At 40.3% G+C, this 23,931-nt stretch overlaps 1 protein-coding gene across 10 annotated transcripts in view; it reads right to left on the bottom strand.

Annotated features, from left to right (window-relative positions):
* Window positions 1-20,353: 20,353 nt before the first annotated feature.
* The window catches only part of NDUFAF5 (NADH:ubiquinone oxidoreductase complex assembly factor 5), a 63,804-nt gene continuing 60,226 nt past the window's right edge, over window positions 20,354-23,931 (bottom strand). For 7 of the 10 annotated variants that reach the window (XM_023251474.2, XM_023251472.2, XM_011280959.4 and 4 more), the window contains 3 exons: window positions 21,075-21,158; window positions 20,640-20,722; window positions 20,354-20,465 (listed from right to left, as the gene is read on the bottom strand). In XM_023251474.2, the coding sequence (XP_023107242.1) occupies window positions 20,373-20,465; window positions 20,640-20,722; window positions 21,075-21,158 (260 nt within the window). In that variant the 3' untranslated portion in view covers window positions 20,354-20,372. Of the gene's footprint in view, window positions 20,466-20,639; window positions 20,723-21,074; window positions 21,170-23,352; window positions 23,450-23,931 lie in introns of those variants that run through there. The other 3 variants (XR_002741058.2, XR_002741057.2, XR_002741059.2) reach the window with 3 other exon arrangements.

Genomic DNA, 23,931 nt, shown 5'->3' with positions numbered 1-23,931 from the left:
GAGGGAGATTTGACACAGAAGAGGAGGAGGCAATGTGACCACAGAGGCAGATATTGGAGTTATATGGCCACAAGCCAAGAAATGCAACAGCCACCAGAAGCTGGAAGAGGCAAGGCGTGGATTCTCCCCTAGAGCATATGGAGAGATGTGGTCTGGCCAACACCCTACTCTAACTTCAGACTTCAGACCTCCAGAACTGTGAGGGAATAAATACCTGTCATTTTAAGCCACCAATCTTGTGGTGATTTTTTAAAAAAATACTTTTTAACATTTATTTATTTTTGAGAGAGCACAGGAGGGCAGAGGAGGGGAAGAGAGAGAGACAGAGACAGGCTCCAGGATCCAGGAAGCAGGATCCAGGCTCCAAGCTGTCAGCACAGGGCCCGATGCAGGGCTTGAACTCACAAACCATGAGATCATGACCCGAGCGGAAGTCAGATGCTTAACCGACTGAGCCACCCAGGTGCCCCTCTTGCGGTCATTTTTTTTTTTTTTTTTTTACAGTGGTCCTAGGAGATGAATGCAGTACCCTCTCTCCAGGTGGCTCTAAGCTGGCTCCTTTCCTTGTGTGCTTCATTTGGTCCCTGAGGAGTACACATTCTTGCCCCTGCTCTCAGTGGAAATGCAGACAGCTCTGAGGACAGCCCATTATCAGAGGATACTTAAAAGCAGTCTCATGGTATTTCATACTAGCTTATGAATAGTTTCTGTCTCAAAAAGAAATGCAGGTGCCAGCGAAGTAAATAGATTGACCAATGTAAGGAGTATGTTGAAAGAACTGAATGCACTAAGTAGGCTGTGACCTACTTGGCAAGTGAGGAGTAAGGAGGAAAGGAATTCTCCTCTTGCTCTGTTGGTCTCATTCTCTCTCTCCCCTCAGACAGGTAGCCATGGCCTCTCCTCAGTAGGCATGTGTTACCCTTCAATCCACCATATCCCCTACACTCCAGGGGCCACAGATCAAGTTCTCCAAGTAGCTTCCCTAGAGCCCCTCTCTTTTTGTTAAAGAGGAGATTGGGAAATACAACAGCAATCATAAAACTCCTTGCAAGAAAAACTCCTTGCCTCCACTGTCCTCCTTCAGGCCTCAAATACCCCAGCCCTCACTCTCCACCATGGTGCAAATCCATCTAGGACAGGCAGCCCCTCGGTTTAGAAAATTAACTCCTTTCAACAACTCTCAGCCTGTGGGCCTCAGCACAAATATAGGCACCTATATTATCACCTAGAAATCCCTATGTGACAATTTCATTACTGGGAAGTATGCTCAGAGCTGGGACAAGTGAACAGCTTGCTCCAGCCAGGAACTAATGCCATCACCCCCATTAAGTCATGTCTAACTGTGCCAGGAACTAATGCTGTGACTGCCATCAAGTCACATCCCCACTCAGGCTTTGCTAGTTTCTTTCTCAGGAAATTAAAAGGTTAGAGGAGTCTACAATTCCAAAGCCACAGCACTGTCAGTGATGTGCACATGTGCAACTTCAGAGCTAAGATGGACCCCCTACCTATGACAGATTAGACAGAAAAGACTCCTGCAGTTTGTAATAGGTTCATAAAAATAGTCTTTGCCAACTCTATACCTCAGCCACAAAAAAACAAAAACAAAAAACCTGAGGCATCAGAAAGGGAATTTAACTTTTTAAAATAAAAGTTATCATTACAAAAGAAAGAAAGAAAGAAAGAAAGAAAGAAAGAAAGAAAGAAAGAAAGAAAGAAAGAAAGAAAGAAAGGAAGGAAAGAAAGAAAGAAAGAAAGAAAGAAAGAAAGAAAGAAAGAAAGAAAGAAAGAAAGAAAGAAAGAAAGAAAGAAAGAAAGAAAGGAAGAAAGAAAGGAAAGAAAGAAAGAAAGAAAGAAAGAAAGAAAGAAAGAAAAGAAAGAAAGAAAGAAAGAAAGGAAAAGAAAATGTAGGATGAGTGGAGACATCAATCTTGGATTTCACATGAAATTTTGCTCCATATGGGGCTATAGGTTTTCCCACCATTTCTGTCTTCCCTTCATTCCTTACTCTGCCAGAATGAATTCTTTCCCCATGGAGTATTTTGCCTTAATATGATTAATATTAAAAAAAACTATTCAGGGCGCCTGGGTGGCGCAGTCGGTTAAGCCGGGACAAGTGAACTTCAGCCGACTTCAGCCAGGTCTCGATCTCGCGGACCGGGAGTTCGAGCCCCGCGTCAGGCTCTGGGCTGATGGCTCGGAACCTGGAGCCTGTTTCTGATTCTGTGTCTCCCTCTCTCTCTCTGCCCCTCCCCTGTTCATGCTCTGTCTCTCTCTGTCCCAAAAATAAATAAACGTTGAAAAAAAAAAACTATTCACCTCATGAAAAACTGTATCCTTTTCATAAGAAAAGGTACCAACCCATAGCAACAATAAATGTGTCATAATAACAATAACAAGAAAAAAGTAAAAACTAAAAATAGTGATTCCACTAGAACTAACTTGAGGAAAAATTCATGTGCTAAATACGCCATTTCCAGAAGCACAATATACCTGAAGGTTTATAGTTCCCCAAATTCCTGTGCTCCAAAAGCATCTCTTCAGGGCCTTCTTCAGGGAAAACCCAAGCTAAATAATCTGTTGAAGAAGGAATTGTCACATCTTCCAGATAAGAATATTCTGGCTCGGAGAACAGATCAGCAGCTTGCCCAGGGTCACACTGCTGGTTAGGGGTAAACTCACAGCCAACCCCAAAGCCAGTGTTCTTTCTTCCATTTTATTCCTCCCATCATCCTACTTTATTATCTTATTATCAAATATAGCTTTTAATATGACATCTATTATTTTTCACTTTTCCTATTAAAAATATTAAAGTAGACTTAAGTTAAAATTTACATAAGCTTCTTTTAAAAAATCCTTTAATCATGTTTTAAAAGCATCACAGTGCAAACCTTGCCAACATACACAAATCCAAAAGGCTATCATTAATCTTGCCATGTGACTCATGGACAACTCAAAATGGAATGTGAAATACTGATTGTGATCAATCAATTCTATTGACCAATACTATTGATTATTCTCTGAACTACACTGAATTTCCACACTATCTGATTTTCTCTCCCATTCCCCGCCCCCCCCCCCCGACTATGTAAGGTTTCTCCCTTTTCCAGATGGACAGTATCTGTCGCAGATACCATCAGTGCCCCATCCGGGTCCCCTCAGCCCAGTTCTGGGATCACCCACATCTTTCATGTACAGTCCCTGCCATCTATGGTTTCCTATCTCCAGCACCTGCATTCCTCTGTCTGAGTAGGCTCCCTGACTGCAGGAGGATTCTTGACCACACACAAGACAGGCCAGAAGTGCCAGGGAGCTGTACCTCCCAGGAGCATCCCTCAACCGAAGAACAGGAATTCCCCAGTTTCTTTGCCCCTAGTAAGCTGATTTAGAGTCTCTCACAAGGTGTCCAGCAGGCTTGAACCCCAGCTGTCCACTGTAGTAACCTACTCATTTTTGTATTGGCTTTCTCCCTTCCATTTTTCTACTCCCTCACCTTCCCACTCCCTTTCCAAATAAACTACTTGCCCTCAAATATTTGTCTCTGACTGTGTTTTTTTGGGGAACTTAAACAAAGAAATAATCTAAGGAAAGATCATGTTAAAAATACCAGAAGACAGAAATAATAACCAAGTTGGGAATAAAATCAGCATCTATTTATATACCCACTAGATTATACACTCTGTGGGAGCAGGGACTGTTTATGATTTGTTCACCATTGTATCTTCAGCACCTAGCACCAGACCTGTACATAATTGGTCTCAAATACTTTTTAAATGAGTGAACGAATGAATTCATTAATGAACAAATGGGTGAGAATTCTTAGCTCTCTCCTAAGGTTCTTCAGACTTTAAGGTAATTTATCTAATTAGTGCCAAAGAAAGGACTGAGATTATAAAAGAGGAATCCAAACTAATGTAATAATTGAACAATCATTTGTAAGATTTTAACAAATGGAAACATACATCTTGCACTTCAATAAGATGTCAAAATATAGAGAGGTTAATTTTCCCTAAATAATCCTTAAATTATATAAATACTATCAGAATGCTTTTAACCTATATAAGTTACTTCTAAAGTTTATAAGGAAAAATAAACATAGATGCATAGTAAGGACAGTTACAGAAAAGGGGAGAGAATGAGGGAGAAATATCTACATTAGCCAATAAAATATAAAGGTATGACAATTAAGCCATTTGAATAAGATAGAACAGAATAGAGCATCCACAAATGACTCAAATACATAAAGTGACAATTCAAATCAGTGAAATCAATTCAAATGATAGGTTATTAAGAATTGCATGCAATGTAAAGTAGCCTGTAGAGTGCGAGGGACTCAAATCCCTACCTCACAATTTACATGAAAATGAATTCTAAACATGCAGCTGTTTAAATGTAATAAATGTGCAAAAGTATTAGAAGAAAACATGTGTGTTTGCTTGCTGTCACCATCTAGGATGCAAAGCTATTTTTTGACATGGTTGGATAAGTACTCACAGACAGCTCCTCTATGCTATGCTGAGACTCTTGATTTTGGCTCAGGTCATGATCTCACGGTTAGTGGGATTGAGCTCCTCGTCAGGCTCTGCACTGACAGTGTGTAACCTGCTTGGGATTTTCTCTCTCTCTCTTTTTCTCTCTCCCCTTCTGCCCCTCCTCCACTCACTCACTGTCTTTCTCTCTCTCTCACAATAAAATGTTTTAAAAAAATGTGGTATATCCATACAATGGAATATTATGCAATAATAAAAGAAATGAAGTACAGATACTTACAACAACATGGATGGATGAACATTAAAAGCTGTATGGTGAGTGAAAGAAGCCAGTCACAAATGGTCACATGTTGTGTGATTCCATTTACATGAAATATCCAGAACAGGCAAATACACAGAGACAGAAAGTAGATTAGTTATTACAGGGCCTGGGGGAGATTAGAGAGTGACTAGTAATGGGTGCAGTGCTTCTTTTGGAGGTGACAAAAATGTTCTAACATTAGATACTGATAATGGTTGCACAGCTCTGTGAAAATACTAAAAACCATTGAATCATTCACTTTAAAAGTTTGTGGCAAATAAAGCTGGTATAAAAAAGTAAATAAATGGACACAGATATAATAAAATCTTTTTTTAATATATCTTTTTTTAAGTTTATTTATTTTGAGAGAGAGAGAGAGCACAAGAGGGGCAGACAGAGGGGGAGAGAGAGAATTCCAAGCAAGCTCCACTCTGTCAGTGTAGAGCCTGATGAGGGGCTTAAACTCATGAACCATGAGAGGTCAAGAGTTGGACACTCAACTGACTGAGCCACTCAGGCATATGATGAAATACTAACAGTTATTAAGGTAGGATTTGGAGAATATAAATGTTATTTTATTCTTCAAATTTTAACTTATAAATATTTCTAAGTTAAAAGAAATTGGGACAATTGTCTGGGACAATTGACTGTTTAGGGAAAAAATCAGGTTATTCCCTCACTCACTCCAGCATAGACAGTTGGTGGTCATCAATAAATGTTCCACATGCTCTCCTCCTACATTTCCCAGCTGTCATTGTGGCTGCGCTGGGCCCATGTGACTAGTTCTAGCCAATGAATTGTGAGTGGATGTAATATTTGTCACTTCTAGGCTGAGGCAATCAAAAGTGAGTGTGCTTCTTCCATCCCTCCTTTCCCTGCCAAGAATACCTTAGAAACCACAGGATAAGAACGTCATAGCACAAGATGGAGGGAACACGAATCTGAGTCACCAGATAGAAACCCTCTCTCCCCATCCTATAGACTTCTCCTGTAGGAGAAATTAATTTTTGTTGTGGAAGCTACTGGTACTTCAGAGTTTATCTGTAACTGCTTCCTAGTCTACACTAAGTCTAACTAAAATAAATAACAGATAGATTAAACCAGTTTGTACAGAACCATTAAGAAATAGCCAAGAAAAAATAAAAACAAACTCAAAAAAATGTTTAACATCCCAGCATGAAGAAATACTTTTTTTTTAATGAAGAACTAATTTTTAAGCACCAAAGCAATGAAAGTTATCACAAAGGAAAATTTGTAAAGATAGAAATAAAACAAAATTTTGGCACTTTAAGAAAGCCACCACATACAAAATGGCAGAAGTGTGGGAAAATGTCTGGGATAAATGTGCCAGAGAGTTAAGGTCCTTAATATTTAAAATAAACTATGAAATAGAAGAAGAAAAGGACATGAAAATACAAATAATTTAAAACATAATCAACATTGACATGTGCTGCAGGCACTATGCATTATATTATTCTTCCTCACAGTAATTCTATAAAGGGGGTATTCATATCATTTCCATTTTAAAAAGACATAACAGGTTTGGTGAAACATTTTGCAAGACTCAAAACTCACATAGCTAGTAGGTGTATCTGAACTTGAATCTTAATGAATGCCAGAACTAGCCGCTACCCTTTCACAGGAAAACACATGTACTCATACTTAATAATCAAATTAACATCATGGAAAACAATGATATATTATGATGCAATTATCAAATTGGCAAAGATCTATTAAGTAATTATAACTGAAATAGTAAGCGTGTGGTAAGACATTCATTCACTCACTCCTCATTCATCTATAATTTTTAAACATTCGATAATTGTTGAACATCCACTAGGAGCCAGGTACTTTCTAGGTGCTTAGAATATAATGAGGAGCAAAGTGGACCAAAATCTTTGCCTTGCTGGAGCTGCCCTCTATTCAGCTAAAAGAAGATATATATTCGTACAACTTTTCTAGGGTACAGCTTAACAGTAATTATCAAGAACTCTTGGGGCCCCTGCATGGCTCAGTCGGTTAAGTGGCTGACTTCGACTCAGGTCATGATCTCGCAGTTCGTGAGTTCGAGCACCACGTCGGGCTCTGTGCCAACAGCTCAGAGCCTGGAGCCTGCTTTGGAATCTGTGTCTCCCTCTTTCTCTGTACCACCACCCACTCTCAAAAATAAATAAACACTTAACAAAATTAAAAAAGGGGCGCCTGGGTGGCTCAGTCAGTTAAGCGTCCGACTTTGGCTCAGGTCATGATCTCACGGTTTGTGGGTTCGAGCCCTGAGTCGGGCTCTGTGCTGGCAGCTCACAGCCTGGAGCCTGCTTCGGATTCTGTGTCTCCCTCTCTCTCTTTCCCTCCCCTGCCCATGCTCTGTCTCTCTCTCTCAAAAATAAATAAACATTAAGAAAAGAAAAAGAACTCTAAATATGTTCATGCATGTTAATCTAGTAATTCCACTTAGTAATTTGTGCTATTCATCATGTATATATAGTTCTCTATAATAGAAAAAAGGTTGGAAAAGATATAATACTACAAATCAGAAATCTTTTACTAATGTGTGATACACTCACATGATTAAATGTTACATTGTCTTTAAAAAGGTTTTTTTTTAAGTGTATTTATTTCGAGAGAGACAGAGACAAAGAGTAAGTGTGCCTACGGGGGAGGGGGGCAGAGAGAGAGGGAAAGAGACAATCTCAAGCAGGTGCCACGCTAAACACGAAGTCCAATATGAGGCTCATTCTCACGACAGTGAGATCATGACCAGATTACAACCTAAACCGATATCAAGAGTTGGATGCTCAACCATGAGCCACCCAGGTGTCCCCCCAAATTATGTTTTTTAAAGAACAACAGGAAAATGCCCATTATATGTGAAAAGGGCAGAATGGCAAATGATATACTATATGATTTGATTTTTATTATCTAGGTAGCTAGCAGTTAGTAAAATACTGGACAGATATGAACTAAAATTTTAATGGTGATTAATAGGATTTCAAGGCTTTAAGAATTATCATTTCCCCAAATTTCCACAATAAACATGTATAACATTTATAGTGATGGTATGGGGTAATTAGGAAAAATGTTTTCTAAAAAGTCTTGGTCATCTTTGAAGGGCCAGGTCAAATGGGAAGGAAGAACCCTGTCAGTGCAGTATTTATTTCTTACTGGGTACATTCTTCCTGGACAATTGCATCCAGCATTCTCCATCCTCTCTGCAGCCTCCAAGCCAATCAGTCAGTCATGGATTCCTATTGACTACCACCTCTTAGATTTCTCATCCTTCTATTTCAGTCTATACTCACCCTCATCACTGTCCATCAATCTGTCCGGAATGCCTCCCACATCTCATCTGGACTCTCAGATCTCAGGATCTAAACATTCTATCTCCCCTATGGCATTCCTCACACTGTATCCAGAGTGATCTTTAACAAAAAGAAATTATGTATCACTCCCTCAATTAAAACTCTTCAATGACTCTACATTGCCTTCAGGATGAAGGTCAAACTCCCTATTATTAGTTTGGGTTCCCCTGAAGCAAACCTGGAGACAAGAACTTGGTATGTATAATCACTTTGTCTGGGCCATAGAAAGCATTCTGAGTTATGTATTACTACCTCATTAATTCTAAAATCATATTTTTCCAAAATTTAACACCTCCAAAACTAGGATACAACTCACAATGAACAGTATTTAGAATTGAAAAAAAAAAAAAACCCCTCCTGTATTGTTTGTTTTTGTTCTGCTCTACTTGACTGAGGCCCCTAAATAACCGCGGCCCTTTCATTACACCCCAGTACCTGGCATAATGTCTGGGACCTAGAAGTCACAAATGAATTGGTGGAATAAATGAGATAACAAAGTCTTCCCTGGTACCATTCCTACTGTCCACCCCATAAGACTGCACATCATCTCTCTCCTCTGAATTCCCAAGGCACCTTGGTCGGACCTCTTTTCTGAGTCTATCTCAAACTATAGTGGAGTGTCTGTGTTACCCTATACCATCAAAATGAAGGCAAGGCCCCCGTCTTACTTATCTGGGAATCGCTACACACTGTTATGTACAGTGCTTTCACATAAGCGTCTCAATCAAAGTACTTTTGTTTGAAAAAAAAAAAAAAGTACAATATCAGCTTCACTGTGGTCTCCAGTCAGCCCAGCTGTTGAACTCAGTGAGGGCAGAGATTAGGTTTCTTCTCATCTCAATAAGCACTAAATGATGAACTTGTCCACACCAACCTTTCTTCCTCTCCAACCCAGTCTGACACACCCTCCCTCTCCAACACAAGTTCATCACGAAGCACACACACTCATATGTTTTTATAACCAATATAGCAGCAGAAGCCCTTCAAGTTTCCCAGCTGTAACAGAAGGGAGGTTAAAATAGGGTCTGTGATTCACATAGGAGTTTTGTCTCTGCAGGAAAGCTGTTGCTCTAGAGCAGGTTATAAAGCTTTAAAACACACACACCACCACCACCACCACCACCACCACCACCAAATTAAACCAGAATCTTGGGGAGAGGGAGCCAGGCACCAGTACTTTTCAATTCTTAATATGCACTCCCCTGTAATCTGCAACACAGAATCCTGCTTTATACAAATTCAGCATAAGGGGTGACTCCCAAGTTTTGCAAAGAACTCAATAATGGAAAACCCTGAAATGGAGCACTGTGTGAGACCTTGAGAATGTTCATTTGCCATACTTCACAACTCTACCTCTAGCACAGGGGAGGTGTGGCAGCTGGGCCTCAGTGCTGCTGGGGTTGCATGAATGACATCAAGCCTGCCACAGGTCCGTAGATAAGACTCTGGAACACCTACCTTCCAGACCAGACTCTCCAGGACCAGCTAGTGACCTCAGGCAAATCTGTCCCTCTGTGGAAGTCAGTTTCCTCAACTGCAAAACAAGACTTCTCTGATGTCTTATAGCTCAAAAATTTTATAATTCTAATCTACCCTCTCAGACAAGAAAAGTCTATAATAGAAAAATGTTTTAAAAATCCTTTCATGTGTGGCAAGAATAGAATTATTTCTTAGACTGTGAGGTTTAATTCTTAGTTTTTTTTTTTTAAATTTTTTGACACCCAATTAACTTCATCCAGCATTGGTGCCTGTTTTGATAAACATTTTTGTTTTTGTATTGTGTGCTTGTGTGTGTGAAATGAGTTATCCTAACTTGTATTTCATTAATCAGAAAATAATGTCTAGGTAAAGTGCCTCTAAAAAAGAAACATTCAATCTTCATCTAGTAGGGCATTAGAACAAATCTCATTTAACTCAGATCTATTTGAATTTTGCCACAGAGGCTAAACAGCTATCTGAGGTTCTGCAATTTATTCTTTTTTAAAAAGGGATAGTGACTTTAAGCAGTATCTGTTTATTAATCAATCTTCTTGTGTGAGCAAGAGGGAATTTTATGTAGGATAAATGGTAAGCTAGCATCACTAGTCAATAATTTATTCTTGAAAGCATCTCTAAAACTCATTCTGCCTAGAATAATAATAGCTAACATATGCTTATTATGGGCCAAGCACTGTTCTAACTGAATATATTATTAATTCATTTGATCTTCAGAGCTACCTTCCCGGGAGGATAGTGTATCATCTTCCTTCTTTTACAGAAGAGGAAACTGGATCAAGTAACTTGTCCAAGGCCACACATTCAGGACAACCAGGTCAGAGTCCATGCTCTTAACCAATGCACTTGAGAAAGTTCATAACAATTTTTCAGGTCAGTAGAATCTGACAATTGTATGTAGGCTTTACCACAACTATTCAGTTTAAGAAGCCTATACAATGCCTAGCATTATCTAGCCTAATGTTCCCTCAAACAGGTTCAAGTTTTTGATAAAAAGGGTTATTGGGTTATTAAGTCTGGAACTGACATCACTTCATTAGGCCATGCTGGTATCTAATGACAGCTGGACATCTTGCCTGGACTTGAGACCTCCCATTCCAGTGTGATGCCCAGTCAGCACTGCTGCAGGCCCTGCTTTTACCTCCCAACATGGTTCTAGTCTTATTCTCTAGGATCAAGCCCTTCTGTTTACCAGTCCCAGCAATTGTGTTCCTGTCCTGTTATCCATATCTAAGTGCTTTGTCTGATACCCAAATTCCATCAGAATAAGAATCTATCCTTGAAGTTCAATCAAGTGGCTGATGCTTGGGATTTGCTGCTGAATGGGCCCAATGCAACTGCTCATCTTTCCAGTCTCCTACTGTTTGCTGTGCTCACAGAATCCACACCCCCTCCCCCATTATTTGCCTGGTGGTGACTCCATCTGGGAGTTCCCTGAGATTGATGAAACCCTGGTTACAGCAGTGCCAGTGCTTCAAAGAGCTGAATATTTAGCTGAAGAGGCAGAACTCATGGACAGGAAATAACATACAAAGTGCTAAAGGAGAGAGAACGAACAAAAGTTCAAGATAATCTGGGATAAGGAGGCAAGGTGAACTTGAGCTGGATTTAAAGGATGGCTGAGCTTAGAGCAGAAGGGGCCCAGAAGAGGTTGGAAGCAGGCAGCTGTGCAGGGACAGATTCAAGCACAGGGCTAGCATGTGTTGAAGACAGTGACAGAATTGCCTGCCTGGTTCTACACTAGTTGGGGTGGGAGAGGAGACATGGAGGGAAAGAGTGGTAGTTCTTGCAAGGCTTTGACGCCCCCAGAGAAGGCAGAATAAAATTGTTAATTGCACTAGGTTTGCCACATACAAGACTAAAGTCACATATTGGCTCTGCCACTTATGTGACCTTGAAGTCACAACCTCCCTAAGACTGTTTCCTCATCTGAAAAATAGGGACAATAGTACTAGTATCTACCTCATAAGGAGCTGAGTATGAAATAATTGAGAATGCACATCAAAGCCTTAGCACACTGCCTGGTAAGAATGCAATACAACTGAACTTTTTAAAAAAGGGCTTTATCAACCTATGACACTGTGGTACAGGTTAAACAAAGTTGCCTGTGTTGAGAAGTTTGGCTGGCTTCTCAAGAAATGATGCAGACATTCTGTCTTAGGGATTGCAAAGTACTTTCATATCTATTTCTTCACTTGGTCCTCCAGAGTGCTGCCACTTGAAGCCTGAGCTTTTTTTTTTTTTTCTAATTTATTTATTTTTTTTATTTTAGAGAGAGAGAGAGTGTGCACAAGCAGGGAAGAGGGGTAAAAGGAGACAGGGACTCTCAAGCAGACTCCATGGCTCAGCACGGAGCCCAACACAGGGCTCAATCCCACAACCCTGGGATCCTGACCTGAGCTGAAATCAAGAGTGGGACGTCCAACTGACTGAGCCACTCAGGCCGTCCCTGGGCATTTCCTCGTCTTTTTTTTTTTTTAATTTTTTAAAATGTTTATTTACTGTTGAGAGACAGAGACAGAGACAGGGAGTGAGTGGGGGAGACACAGAATCCGAATCAGGGTTCAGTCTCCGAGCTGTCAGCACAGAGCCTGACATGGGGCTCCAACTCACAAACCACGAGATCAGGACCTGAGTTGAAGTAAGACACTTAGCCGACTGAGCCACCAAAGCACCCAGGGCATTTCCTCTTCTAATGTAACTTGTCACCAGGATAAGTAACTAGGAACTTTCTACAAGATTCAGGAACACTTCCTAAATGGTAAATGGTTGGTGACTGTAAAAAAAATGGCATGTTCCATGGAAAATATAGAGGGCAGTCCATGCTGAATACGTAAGTCTGGAGCCCTCCTTTTTGGCCCAGAGAGTTACAGCAATGATGCATTCTGGACCACTTGTAAGACTAGGAGCCCCAAGGCAAATCACACTATGCCCACCTTCCCAAACCTCATTCTCAAATGAAATCCAAGATAACTTTGAAGGGAAAAGAAGCCCCCAAACATCAACATGGTGTCTAACAAATAGCAAAAGGAAAAAAAGAGGCAAACCAAGAAACAGACTCTGAACTATAGAGAACAAACTGATGGTTACCAGAAGGGAGATGGGTGGGGGATGGAGGAAATAGGTGATGGGGATTAGGAAGTGCACTTGTGATGAGCACTGGGTGTTGTGTGGAATTGTTGAATCACTGTATTGTACACCCGAAACAAATACTTCACTGTATGTTAACTAACTAGAATAAAAACTTTAAAAAACAGATAAATGAATATTATAAAGGATTACAAAAAAGAAACTGTGAAGATGAGAGGGCAATCCTGTCCACTTATCTTGGGACACAGCTCTTACACTGGGCTGAATGCTCCTGAGATCATCTGCCCAATGGCTTACTGCCATCTTCCCACCATGACATGAAGGGGTGTCCCTTGGTCCCCTTGGTGACAGAAGCTGCCTATGGCCATTGTTTCCAACAATGGGAAGAAGAGGGAAATGTTTTGTTTGAAAAAGCCCTGCAGGAACTTGGAAGGCAGGTCTGTGGCCTCCTTTGGGACTCACTCAGTACCAAACCTGTAATTTCACAGATGAAAATCCCAAGGTCAGAGAGACAGAGTTTGCCCAAGTATTAGGAACCAGCTGGGCCGGGACTAGACCCAGACCACTGGACTCTCAGTCCCTGCCCTTCCCATCTTTTTTGGCAAGGGCTGGTGAGTCCTCCTTTGGAGTTCTCCTCCCCCAGTCTCCCACTCCCAATGGAAGCATGGACTCCTAACATGCAGAGATGTGGAGCTGCCGCCAGTTGTTCAGGCAGCAGGGCTGCCTCTGAAAGACCTAGCAAATGGCATGCTGAGCACATGCAGGAGATTCTTCTACAAGGAGTCTGGACAGTGTCTGGACTGCACGTGCCACTTTGAAAGTGCAATTTACCTTCGCCTGGTTTTAGCAATGGCTATCAAGACAAGTTCAATTCTGGCTTTAAAAAGGGCTTTTTTAACTACTTCCACAGCATTGTGATCATCTGACAGCCTGGTAATGAGTGTACAATGTTAACACTCCACGCTGGTAACAAGTTGTCAGCAACTCAACAGTTAAGGCAGAAGGGAAGGCAGTGAGGAAGCCACATGGACTTGGTTAGCTCACTGAATCCTCAAGGTCAAAAATCTCAAATTCTCTGCTTTCATTTTGGATTAGCCCCAGTTGGGCTTCTAGAAAATTGATCCTAGTATTCCTAGGAAATGAAATTTGAGGCCTGCTAAATGTACGCTAGTTCTATTTCGAGATACCATGGGCTCAAACCTCATGGTAAGAATATCCCAGATCCAGGTTTCCCTGAGAATAAAGGTAATATTGGTAGCTTATGCTGACTTTACATAATGTGAAATAAGCAGGCTTTGTTCTATACTTAACACCTTGGCATACCCTGGGCACCCAACTTTTCTCAGATAGTATTATTAGTTATCTATTGCTGTATTAAAAAATTACTCCAGGAGTGCCTGGGTGGCTCAGTCAGTTAAGTGTCTGACTCTTCATATCGGCTCAGGTCATGATCTCACAGTTTCATGGGTTCAAGCCCCAGGTCAGGCTCTGTGCACTAACCTTGCAGAGACTGCTTGGGATTCTGTCTCCCTCTCTTTCTGCCCCTCTCCTGCTCACACTTTCTCTCTCTCAAAATAAATAAAAACATTTTTTTGGGAAAAAAATTACTCCAAAGACACTAGCTTAAACAACAAACATTTATTATCTCGGTTTCTGTGAGTTGGGAATTTGGGAATGACTTAGCTGGGTGGTTCTGGCTCTCTCCTGAGGCTACATCAAGGGGTCAGTCAGAACTACGGGCATCTGAGTTAGATGGGTTGGGGGATCTGCTTCCAATAGGGCTCCTTCACAGGGCTGCTGGCAGTTTCTCATCTCTATGTCCCCTCTACAGTGCTGCCTGAATGCCCTCACACTATGGCAGCTGGCTTTCCAAGAGTGGGTGATCCCAGAAAGAGTAAGGTGGAAGCAATGCTTTTCACTACCTTCTATTAGAAGTGACACACCATCTCTTCCATATTCCACTGGAAGGGAAGCACTAAATTCAGCCCATGCTCAAAGGAAGGGGAATGACGCTCCTCCATGTAGACAGGAACATGCCACAGTTTGTGGATAGATTTTAAAACCACCACAAGTACCAAAGAATTATTAACCTGTTAACAACTTACCAGTGCCCACTGTACTTTCCATTATTTGCAAGTTAATATTTTTAAAACCAGCAAGATAAGTTATCTGGCAAGTATTCAGGCAGAGAATTAAAGTATACGAATTTCTGGAACGGCAGGTCCACTTATGGGAAGTTTCCCAAAGATAAACTTCACATTATTAATGACAATAATAGTAAGAAAACACCACCCCAACCCCACCACTACAAAAAGCTCAAAACATTTCTTCTTAGGCCACAGAGGCTAAAATAATAACTTACAAAGGACTAAAATAATAATCACTATGCCAAATATCCTTCCTTTTCCCAAATATCTATTCATATTAATTTCTTTCCTATGCAGAATCCAGCCCACGGTAAAACACTTTTATCCTGTCCTTACTTAAGGGGTATATACGGAGTATAAAAATTGTACATGTCTTCAGCATAGGCCATAGCATCATTGTTTCCACCTAGTAAATAAAATGGTACTGAAAGGGTTTAAAAGACAAAACTTGCTTCATAGATACTTCATGAGTTGCACAACATGTGTAACTTTTTACGGTCATATCACATACTTGATGTCCAGGAGTAGCTTCCATCTCAATAAATCCTGCAGAAATTTTCTATAAAGCAACAATCTTTATTCTTAAAATATAAATATTCATATATACTGCCACTTCTGGAATTCTTCATTCCAACAATGTGGAATACTGCTAAGAACCAGGAATAATCCAAAAAGCCTCCTGACAGCCAACAGATGTCCCAGTGCCCATACATGGAAGTCCTATTAGGCCACCAACTAAAAGCGGAGCATTGGAAGCCTAGCACAAGAACCTCAGTGAAGATGTGTTAATGAAACCAATAAAGCTCATGCGTTTTACTGCAAGGACGTCCTTCTCCCAGAACCTTGCTCCTCTTTCCTACCTTACACACTAGTCTTAGAAACCTTCTAATCTGAATTCTAATCTTACAGATCAGAAAGTAGACTGACTGAAGAAAGTTCACTTTTGGTGACCTAATGAAATTCACAAGTGGCAGTAAATAAAAAAAGTATTGGATGGGGCGCCTGGGTGGCTCCGTCGGTTAAGCGTCCGACTTCAGCCAGGTCACGATCTCGCGGTCTGTGAGTTCGAGCCCCGCGTCGGGCTCTGGGCTGATGGCTCGGAGCCTGGAGCCTGTTTCTGATTCTGTGTCTCCCTCTCTCTCTGACCCTCCCCCGTTCATGCTCTGTCTCTGTCCCAAAAAAATAAATAAACGTTGAAAAAAAAATTAAAAAAAAAAAAAAGTATTGGATAAGAGACAAACCACATCATTTTTGGGGCCAGTGTAGGAGCAAGTGATGCAGTACAACTTGAGTTTATGATAATGACTGTGGAGTTATAAAGAAATGGTTATGTTCTACAGATATTTTTCCAAAGAAGACATACAGATGGCAAACAGATACATAACAAAATGCTCAACGTATCTCATCATCAAGGAAATGCAAATCAAAAGCAAAATTAATTATCACCTGCACCAGTCAGAATGGCTAATGTCAAAAAGGTAAGAAATAACAATTGTTGGCAAGGATATGAAGAAAAGGGGACCCTCATACACTGTGGGTAGGGATGCAAACTGGTGCAGCCACTGTGGAAAACAGTATGGAGTCTCCTCAGAAAAATTAAAATTAAAAATACCATATGATCCAGTAATTCCACTACTGGGTATTTCCCCAAAGAAAACAAAAACACTAATTCAAAAAAATATATGCATCCCTGTTTATTTCAGTGTTATTTATAGTAGCCAAGATACATAAGCAACCCAAGTGTCCACCAATAGATGAATGGATACAGATGTGGTGTATATATACATATATATAACGGAATATTACTCGGTCATAAACAAAGAATGAGTTCTTGCCATTTGCAACAACATGGATGGACCTAGAGGGTATTATGCTAAGTGAAATAAATCAGGTAAAGACAAATAATCTTACGATTTCACATAAGTGGAATCTAAAAAAACAAAGGAACAAATAAACAAAAGCAGAAACTGACCCATAAATACAGAGAACTAATAGTTGCCAGAGGAGGGGCAGGGGTAGATAAAATGGGGGTAGGTAAAAGGGGAATAGGAGATACAGGCTTCCTGTTATGGATGAATAAGTCATGGGGATGAAAGGTACAGCATAAGGAATATAATCAATGGTGTTGTGATAGCCTTGTATGGTGGCAGATGGCTGCTGCACTTGTGGTGAGCATGGCGTAACTTGTTGAATCACTATGCTATACACCTGAAACTAATGTAACATTGTGTCAGCCACACAATTTTAAAAAGTTGTTTTTAAAAAATAAATTAAAATAAAGTTTAAATTTAAAAAATAATAAAGTATCGTTGCTTAAAAGGATGAGTTCTCAATTTGGAAAACACAGCTATTCAGAAAAATGACTTGCCTGAGGGTTTCAAACAATTAAAGTTTGACAGATACTTCAAGCAGACATTATTATTTTTTTCAATATATGAAATTTATTGTCAAATTGGTTTCCATACAACACCCAGTGCTCATCCCAAAAGGTGCCCTCTGCAATACCCATCACCCACCCTCCCCTCCCTCCCACCCCCATCAACCCTCAGTTTGTTCTCAGTTTTTAAGAGTCTCTTATGCTTTGGCTCTCTCCCACTCTAACCTCTTTTTATTTTTTTTCCTTCCCCTCCCCCATGGGTTTCTGTTAAGTTTCTCAGGATCCACATAAGAGTGAAAACATAGGGTATCTGTCTTTCTCTGTATGGCTTATTTCACTTAGCACAACACTCTCCAGTTCCATCCACGTTGCTACAAAGGGCCATATTTCATTCTTTCTCATTGCCACGTAGTACTCCATCGTGTATATAAACCACAATTTCTTTATCCATTCATCGGTTGATGGACATTCAGGCTCTTTCCATAATTCGGCTATTGTTGAGAGTGCTGCTATAAACATTGGGGCACAAGTGCCCCTATGCATCAGTACTCCTGTATCCCTTGGGTAAATTCCTAGCAGTGCTATTACTGGGTCACAGGGTAGGTTTATTTTTAATTTTTTGAGGAACCTCCACTCAAGCAGATACCAAAATTAACTTTACTACTGTCACTCATGCTAAACAGTAAGTGTCCTCAATTAGATGTTAATTTTTCTTTTATTTTTTTAAAAAGCGGTCTCATCTTTGAGATAGCCCAGCATACACTCCTCCCCAGCCCCACCTCACAATCCATGTATCTGCAATTGGCATGAAAGAAACAGGTAATGTGCTTGGTAAGAAACTTCAAATTTTACAGAAAAATAAAAAAATGCAAAGTACAAGTCTCCTTCCTAACTTCTGCTCACTTCCTGCACCCGACAGACATCCAAACATGACAGATACAGACACACCTAGTTTCTCAGCAATAACCACAATTTTGTATGTAGTCTTCAAAAACAAGTATTAAGGCATAAACACATGTTCTTTAGGAAACACAGTCACCACAATCACCATGGAATTTATCTGCTCCTCGGTCATCAGTCTGTACTTTTAACACATAGGGGTTTTTATTTTTGTTCTTTTCTCCCTTCAAATTCTGAAAATTAAGCTTAAAAAAACTTCCCCCAATTCTACTTCCCACATATTCTTTTCCTTTGTGTTAAAAATAAAACAGAAAGCTGAAAAGAGTATCCCAATTTCTATTATTGATAGATTTCCTACCTGAAGGTAGCGAGAATAGGAATTTCTTTTTCTCTTACAAAACTTCGGTTTGTAACTGTAACTTAAGTTTTTCAAAGGATACATTTTCCATATAATTCAATTCAAAATGTAACTGAATATCTACGTGCAAAGTACCAAGCTGTGGACAAGGCAGACACAGCCAGTGCCAGTGTGGTAGAGGGACCGAAGACCCAGGAGGCAAACACCGTAATAACTTACCTAACGCTGAAGAGGCGGCGGCTGGGGTGGTGCCTGGTTAAACGAAAAGGACAGCAAATGGCTCTCAATTGATGGTGATGCAGACTCAGCACTTTTTTCTCTTTCTTTCTTTTTTTTTTAGTATGGTGAGTTTTGTGCCTCATCCATGTGAACTGACACAGACCTATTTCTGCTGGGTTTATTTCAACATAAATGATAAATAAACAACCAAGTGCCACCACCTGGCATTTCACAGTGAGGATGAAGTTTTAACACACCTGCTCAGCTGTTCCACAGCACTACATCCTATCTCAAGTTGGAGGAATGGAAATCGGTACTATTTTATTTTTATTATTTTGTTTTTATTTTATTTACTTTATATTATTTATTCTTATTTTATTTTTAAAAAATTTATTGGAAGTAGGCTCCATGCCCAGCAGACACTTAACTGACTCAGCTATCCAGGCGCCCCGGCACACTCTTGTTTGCTTCCCAGCCTCCTCCCTGATTCCTCATCACCACCTTCTTCACCCTATTTTAAGCCTTCTGACCTTGACTGCTTCCAAATGATTTTGATCACTTCTAGATGACAATGGGACAGTGGACCTGGATTAGAATAATAGGGCCAAAGGCCTTAAATGACAAAGGAAAGGCAAACAACAAACAGCACTTTTCATCACTGTGCAGCTCCTTTCACGTGGGATCTTGCCTCTGTAATTGTTTAAAACATTCTCTTCCTACCTAAGGTAGGATGGGGGTGTAAAACCCTGGGGGTCCTACCAAGACCATAAAGGTGAAAAAGAAATGATTAGAATTCAGATGCTAAAAAAAAAAAGAAAATGAGGAAAGATTCAATCAAGAGACACACTTTTCTAAAGTACAATACTACATAATAGCTCTGGAGAGAGATAGAATTCCATGCTGTCTGCACAACAAAGATGACAGCGTGACAAATAATTTTGGCTTAAGTCTCTTAGAACAGTCATTTATAAGAACTGTTTTCATTCCAAATAAGCCAGGACTCTAGCAAATCTACCAACCTGTCCTTCCTCTCATCTCCATGGCTATGGCCCTCTCATGGAAAAAAACAAAAGGTCAGAAGGAGAAAAAGGTACAAAATGTCAGCATGAGCAATATTTTTCCATCAAGTCAGGCATTTCTATATGTGAACAGATTTGTGGACTTTTCAGAGAAATACCTTCTTGCTTTTGGGCTGAATCTGCAAATAAGGCACTCAAATCACTAGGTAACAGTATCCGTATGAAAACAGAAACCACATACAACTGAAATGGTTACTACACGTAGATGTAGCATGAGGTTATTCTAATTACTAGAAGTCTGACAGTACATCACTTATAGATTGCTTTCCCCCCTACCCCCCACCCCCTCCGAGAGAGCATGAGCGGGGAGAGGGGCAGAGGGAGAGAGAAACAGAATCTTAAGTAGGCTCCAACACCCAGTGTGGAACCTACGTGGGGCTCAATCTTATGCCTGTGAGATCATGACCTGAGCCAAAATCAAGAGGCAGACAATTCACTGACTGAGCCACCCAGGCACCCCACTTATAGACTTCCTGCTGCAAAATGTAGTAATTTTAGACGTGAAAATTATCCAACTCTGATGAAAATTCTGGACTACATTAACACTGGATAAAATATTTATTGTGATTTTTTCTCCTGTGACATAAGATTATTTATTTTTCCCAGTTCTCCAAATGACACAGTTGCTGAACCTCTTTCAGCTGGCTGGGCCTGAAAATAATGAAAGATTAAAGACATTAGAAATAGATAAATACAGAGCTCTAAATTAAATCCCTTAATGCCATCATGTATTTTTTTAAATCCCCCACCCTCTGTAAATAAAAAATTGAAACTAAATAGAAACATGAACCCACTAAGAAAAGTGATTTATCTTAATAACATTACCTGTGAATCATGGTATTTCCATCCTATCATGTAATAGATTTGATACGTGGCAGGTACTGAACCATCCTCATTTCCGTACATTTCTATAAAGACAAATAATATTAAAATCTGAAAAAATGGAAGTAGGAAAAGAAAATCTGCTCAATGAAAGGTCGTGTCCTTCAAAGAGAAATGGATACTGGGATACTGGGAAGACGCTGAAAATGCTTCATGTGAAAAATCCTCAACACTGAGAAGCTGACAGTTATGAACACAGTAAGGGCTGTTTGGAAAAAGGATATGGAACTACAGGATCTGTGTTCTGAAAGGAAGGACGAGAAATCTGACGAGGCCTTTACAGGAAAGGAAAAAGCCCTGGCAACTCGAAGGGGCAAACATGGCAGGGCATGGGTTCCCCAGTGAGGCACGGGGGGAAAGGACGCTCAGCTCCCTTACCTCCATACACCGCTGCAGCCGCCAGCATCGTGTCTCGGTGCAGCAGGGCTTTTCTATTCCAAGCACAGTTACTCTCACCCATACCTAAAAATACACTACAGACAGTTTTAGATAATACCGCCAAAAGTATGAGCCACTCACAACACACATTTAACCTCTTCTCACCCAACACCATACCCATCCCCATTCTCTAAAACAGACTATAGCTAGGCTTCTTAGTGACTCTAAGGCCAAACAAAGTACTTGAAGCTTATGGATAGTAAAACCAGTGAAGAAGTCAACTCTCAGGAGGAAGGCCCCATAAACATGCTTTACTTGCCAGCAGTGGTCTAAAAGCGGGCCAGCTGGGCAAGAGTAAGGCAACTGGCCCTCTAGGTGAGTCACCAGGAATTGGCAAGTACGTATTCAAAGATGCCACATTTTATGCCCCTTTTAGCTGCTCTTCAGAGGAGGACAGGGCACTGACTGCTACAATGGCTCACTCCTTCTAAGCCACAGATGTCTGCCTGACCATGAAACTTGGGAGAGGACTTTGAGACACATTAGATAGTACTAGAACTATGAGGTGTAGGAAACACTTATGTGCATTCTTTTCAGGGTCACTTTTCTTAATGTTTCAAAATTTAGATTTCTTTCCTTCAAGTTGATAGCTAAAAGCTAGGATTAATACTCTTGTACTGTTCATTAACAATTAATGCTGTATATTTGATTTTTTTATGCACGTATTTAAACAAAATTAATTTGAAAGACCACATTTTAAACTAGTCCACAAAATCAACACAAATTTCAAAAGTAAAAATCCTTCATGTTTATTTATTTATTTATTTTTTTTTCCAACGTTTATTTATTTTTGGGACAGAGAGAGACAGAGCATGAACGGGGAAGGGGCAGAGAGAGAGGGAGACACAGAATCGGAAACAGGCTCCAGGCTCTGAGCCATCAGCCCAGAGCCTGACGCGGGGCTCGAACTCACGGACCGCGAGATCGTGACCTGGCTGAAGTTGGACGCTTAACCGACTGCGCCACCCAGGCTCTCCTAATGTTTATTTTCTATATACTATGCAATCACAAATCAGTTCTTACTTTTGTTTTTCTACTTTCACAAAAATAAAACAATAAAATTCCCAATATCAGTTACTTTTAAAGGTTAAAAATAATAATAATCTTCCAAGTTTTCAATGGCCTTATTAAAAACAATCAACATATCAGCTGTAATAAATGAACCTTTTTCTTCTCTCCAATCCCAAAAGGTTCCTACTATTTCTTAAAGTAATGAATCTCTGATACTAAAAGCAATGTCCAGTGTCCTGTCAGTACAACAGCCCCAATTCATGAAGAAGAACATACAAACTAACAGATTAATCATCATGAAGCAAAAAGTGGATGTTACTCCGTCACAAAGCAGCTAGAAGATCTTAGACCAATTGCTTGGGTCTTCAAGGTGGCCATAGTAGATGATCTCTAAAGGCTTCTAGGGCTAACATCATAGACCCATTACATAATCTAATTTAAAAACATGTTCACATTGTATCAGCCAGATCAAGTGACCAGAGGTAAATAAACTGTGAGATGGACTGGGAGGGTCTATTGCTGCTGATGGCTGTGCTGCTTTCACTTCTGTTCACCTTCCCAGTGCTGTGACTTACACATTATATGTAGGCAATGCCAGTGGAAATCAGGTTTATTTAATGCAAATACTTAATATACTACGACGGAGGGGCCAAGGAAGGAGAAAAATACTTAATATGCTAGAAATCCTAAAATGCCTTCTAAATAATTGGTGTTACAGACACTAACATTATTATGCACAATGTTCTGATATGGAAATTCAAGAGTACTACTGCATAACATAGCAACTCTGCTTCCAGGGCAGCGCCCCCTGCCTCACAAGACAAGTAAACCTCCATACCCACCTTCCTTTCTCCTAGAGGAAGCAGTTTAGTGATGCGGGGCAGAAAGTCTAGACTGTAAGATCATCATCCCAGTTCTGAGCTTTAAGGGATCTCGGGCAAAGTTACTTAACTCTAATTAAACTCAGTTTTATCATCTTCAAAATGGAATGCTAGCACCTCAATGTGTCATGGTAGACCACCTGGGAAACACTTTTAGGGACTTCTGACCAGCTCTGTGCTTTGGGACAACAGAAAAATCCAGGAAGCAGGTGTTTAAGACTCTCACAGTGTTTTTAAGGTTAAGTTCAACTGCTTGCATAAAAATCGAATTTTTTATGCTTTAGGAGTATTGTCTTAAAAAACACAACAACAAAAACTGAACTTACCTTAAAACCACTGTGAAAGCCTCCAAAACTTTTCATGCATTCATCAGCTGATACACAACTTGTTTTGTAAAATTAGGTCAACATTCTGGACTTTTTTCTGTGAATTAATAATAACAGCAGCTTAAATGAGAAATACCACAACCATCAAAAAAATGCAACAATACAAAATATCGAAAACGAATTTGAAGGTAACACCATCTTCCAGTAGGCAAAGCGGCACACCTGGAAGTAGTCACCCAAGCTCCCCACCTCCTCCCTTCATTCCTGGACCACTCTCCTTCCCGTCTCAGCTGCTTCTGACCTTTTAAAGGCAGAGTGGTTGAGATTTTGGGATCTGAGGCTGCTACACTGGACTTAAACCCTGGCTCTAGCATTTACAATGTATCACCTGGGGCAAGTTATTTAATTTCTCCTGTGTAACAAGAGAGATGAACCATGCTAGCTCTAGTCTTACCTTCCTCATAGAGTATGCCTTATAAACAAGGCTGGAGGGTGAGCTTTTTAAATTTTTTAATGTTTATTTATTTTTGAGAGAGAGAAAGAGAAAAAGAGAGAGAGAGAGAGACAGTGTGAGTGGGC

This window comes from Felis catus, chromosome A3 (genome assembly GCF_018350175.1).
Source record: "Felis catus isolate Fca126 chromosome A3, F.catus_Fca126_mat1.0, whole genome shotgun sequence".
Taxonomy (NCBI): domain Eukaryota; kingdom Metazoa; phylum Chordata; class Mammalia; order Carnivora; family Felidae; genus Felis; species Felis catus.
This window is presented reverse-complemented; position numbering and strand designations above follow the sequence as displayed.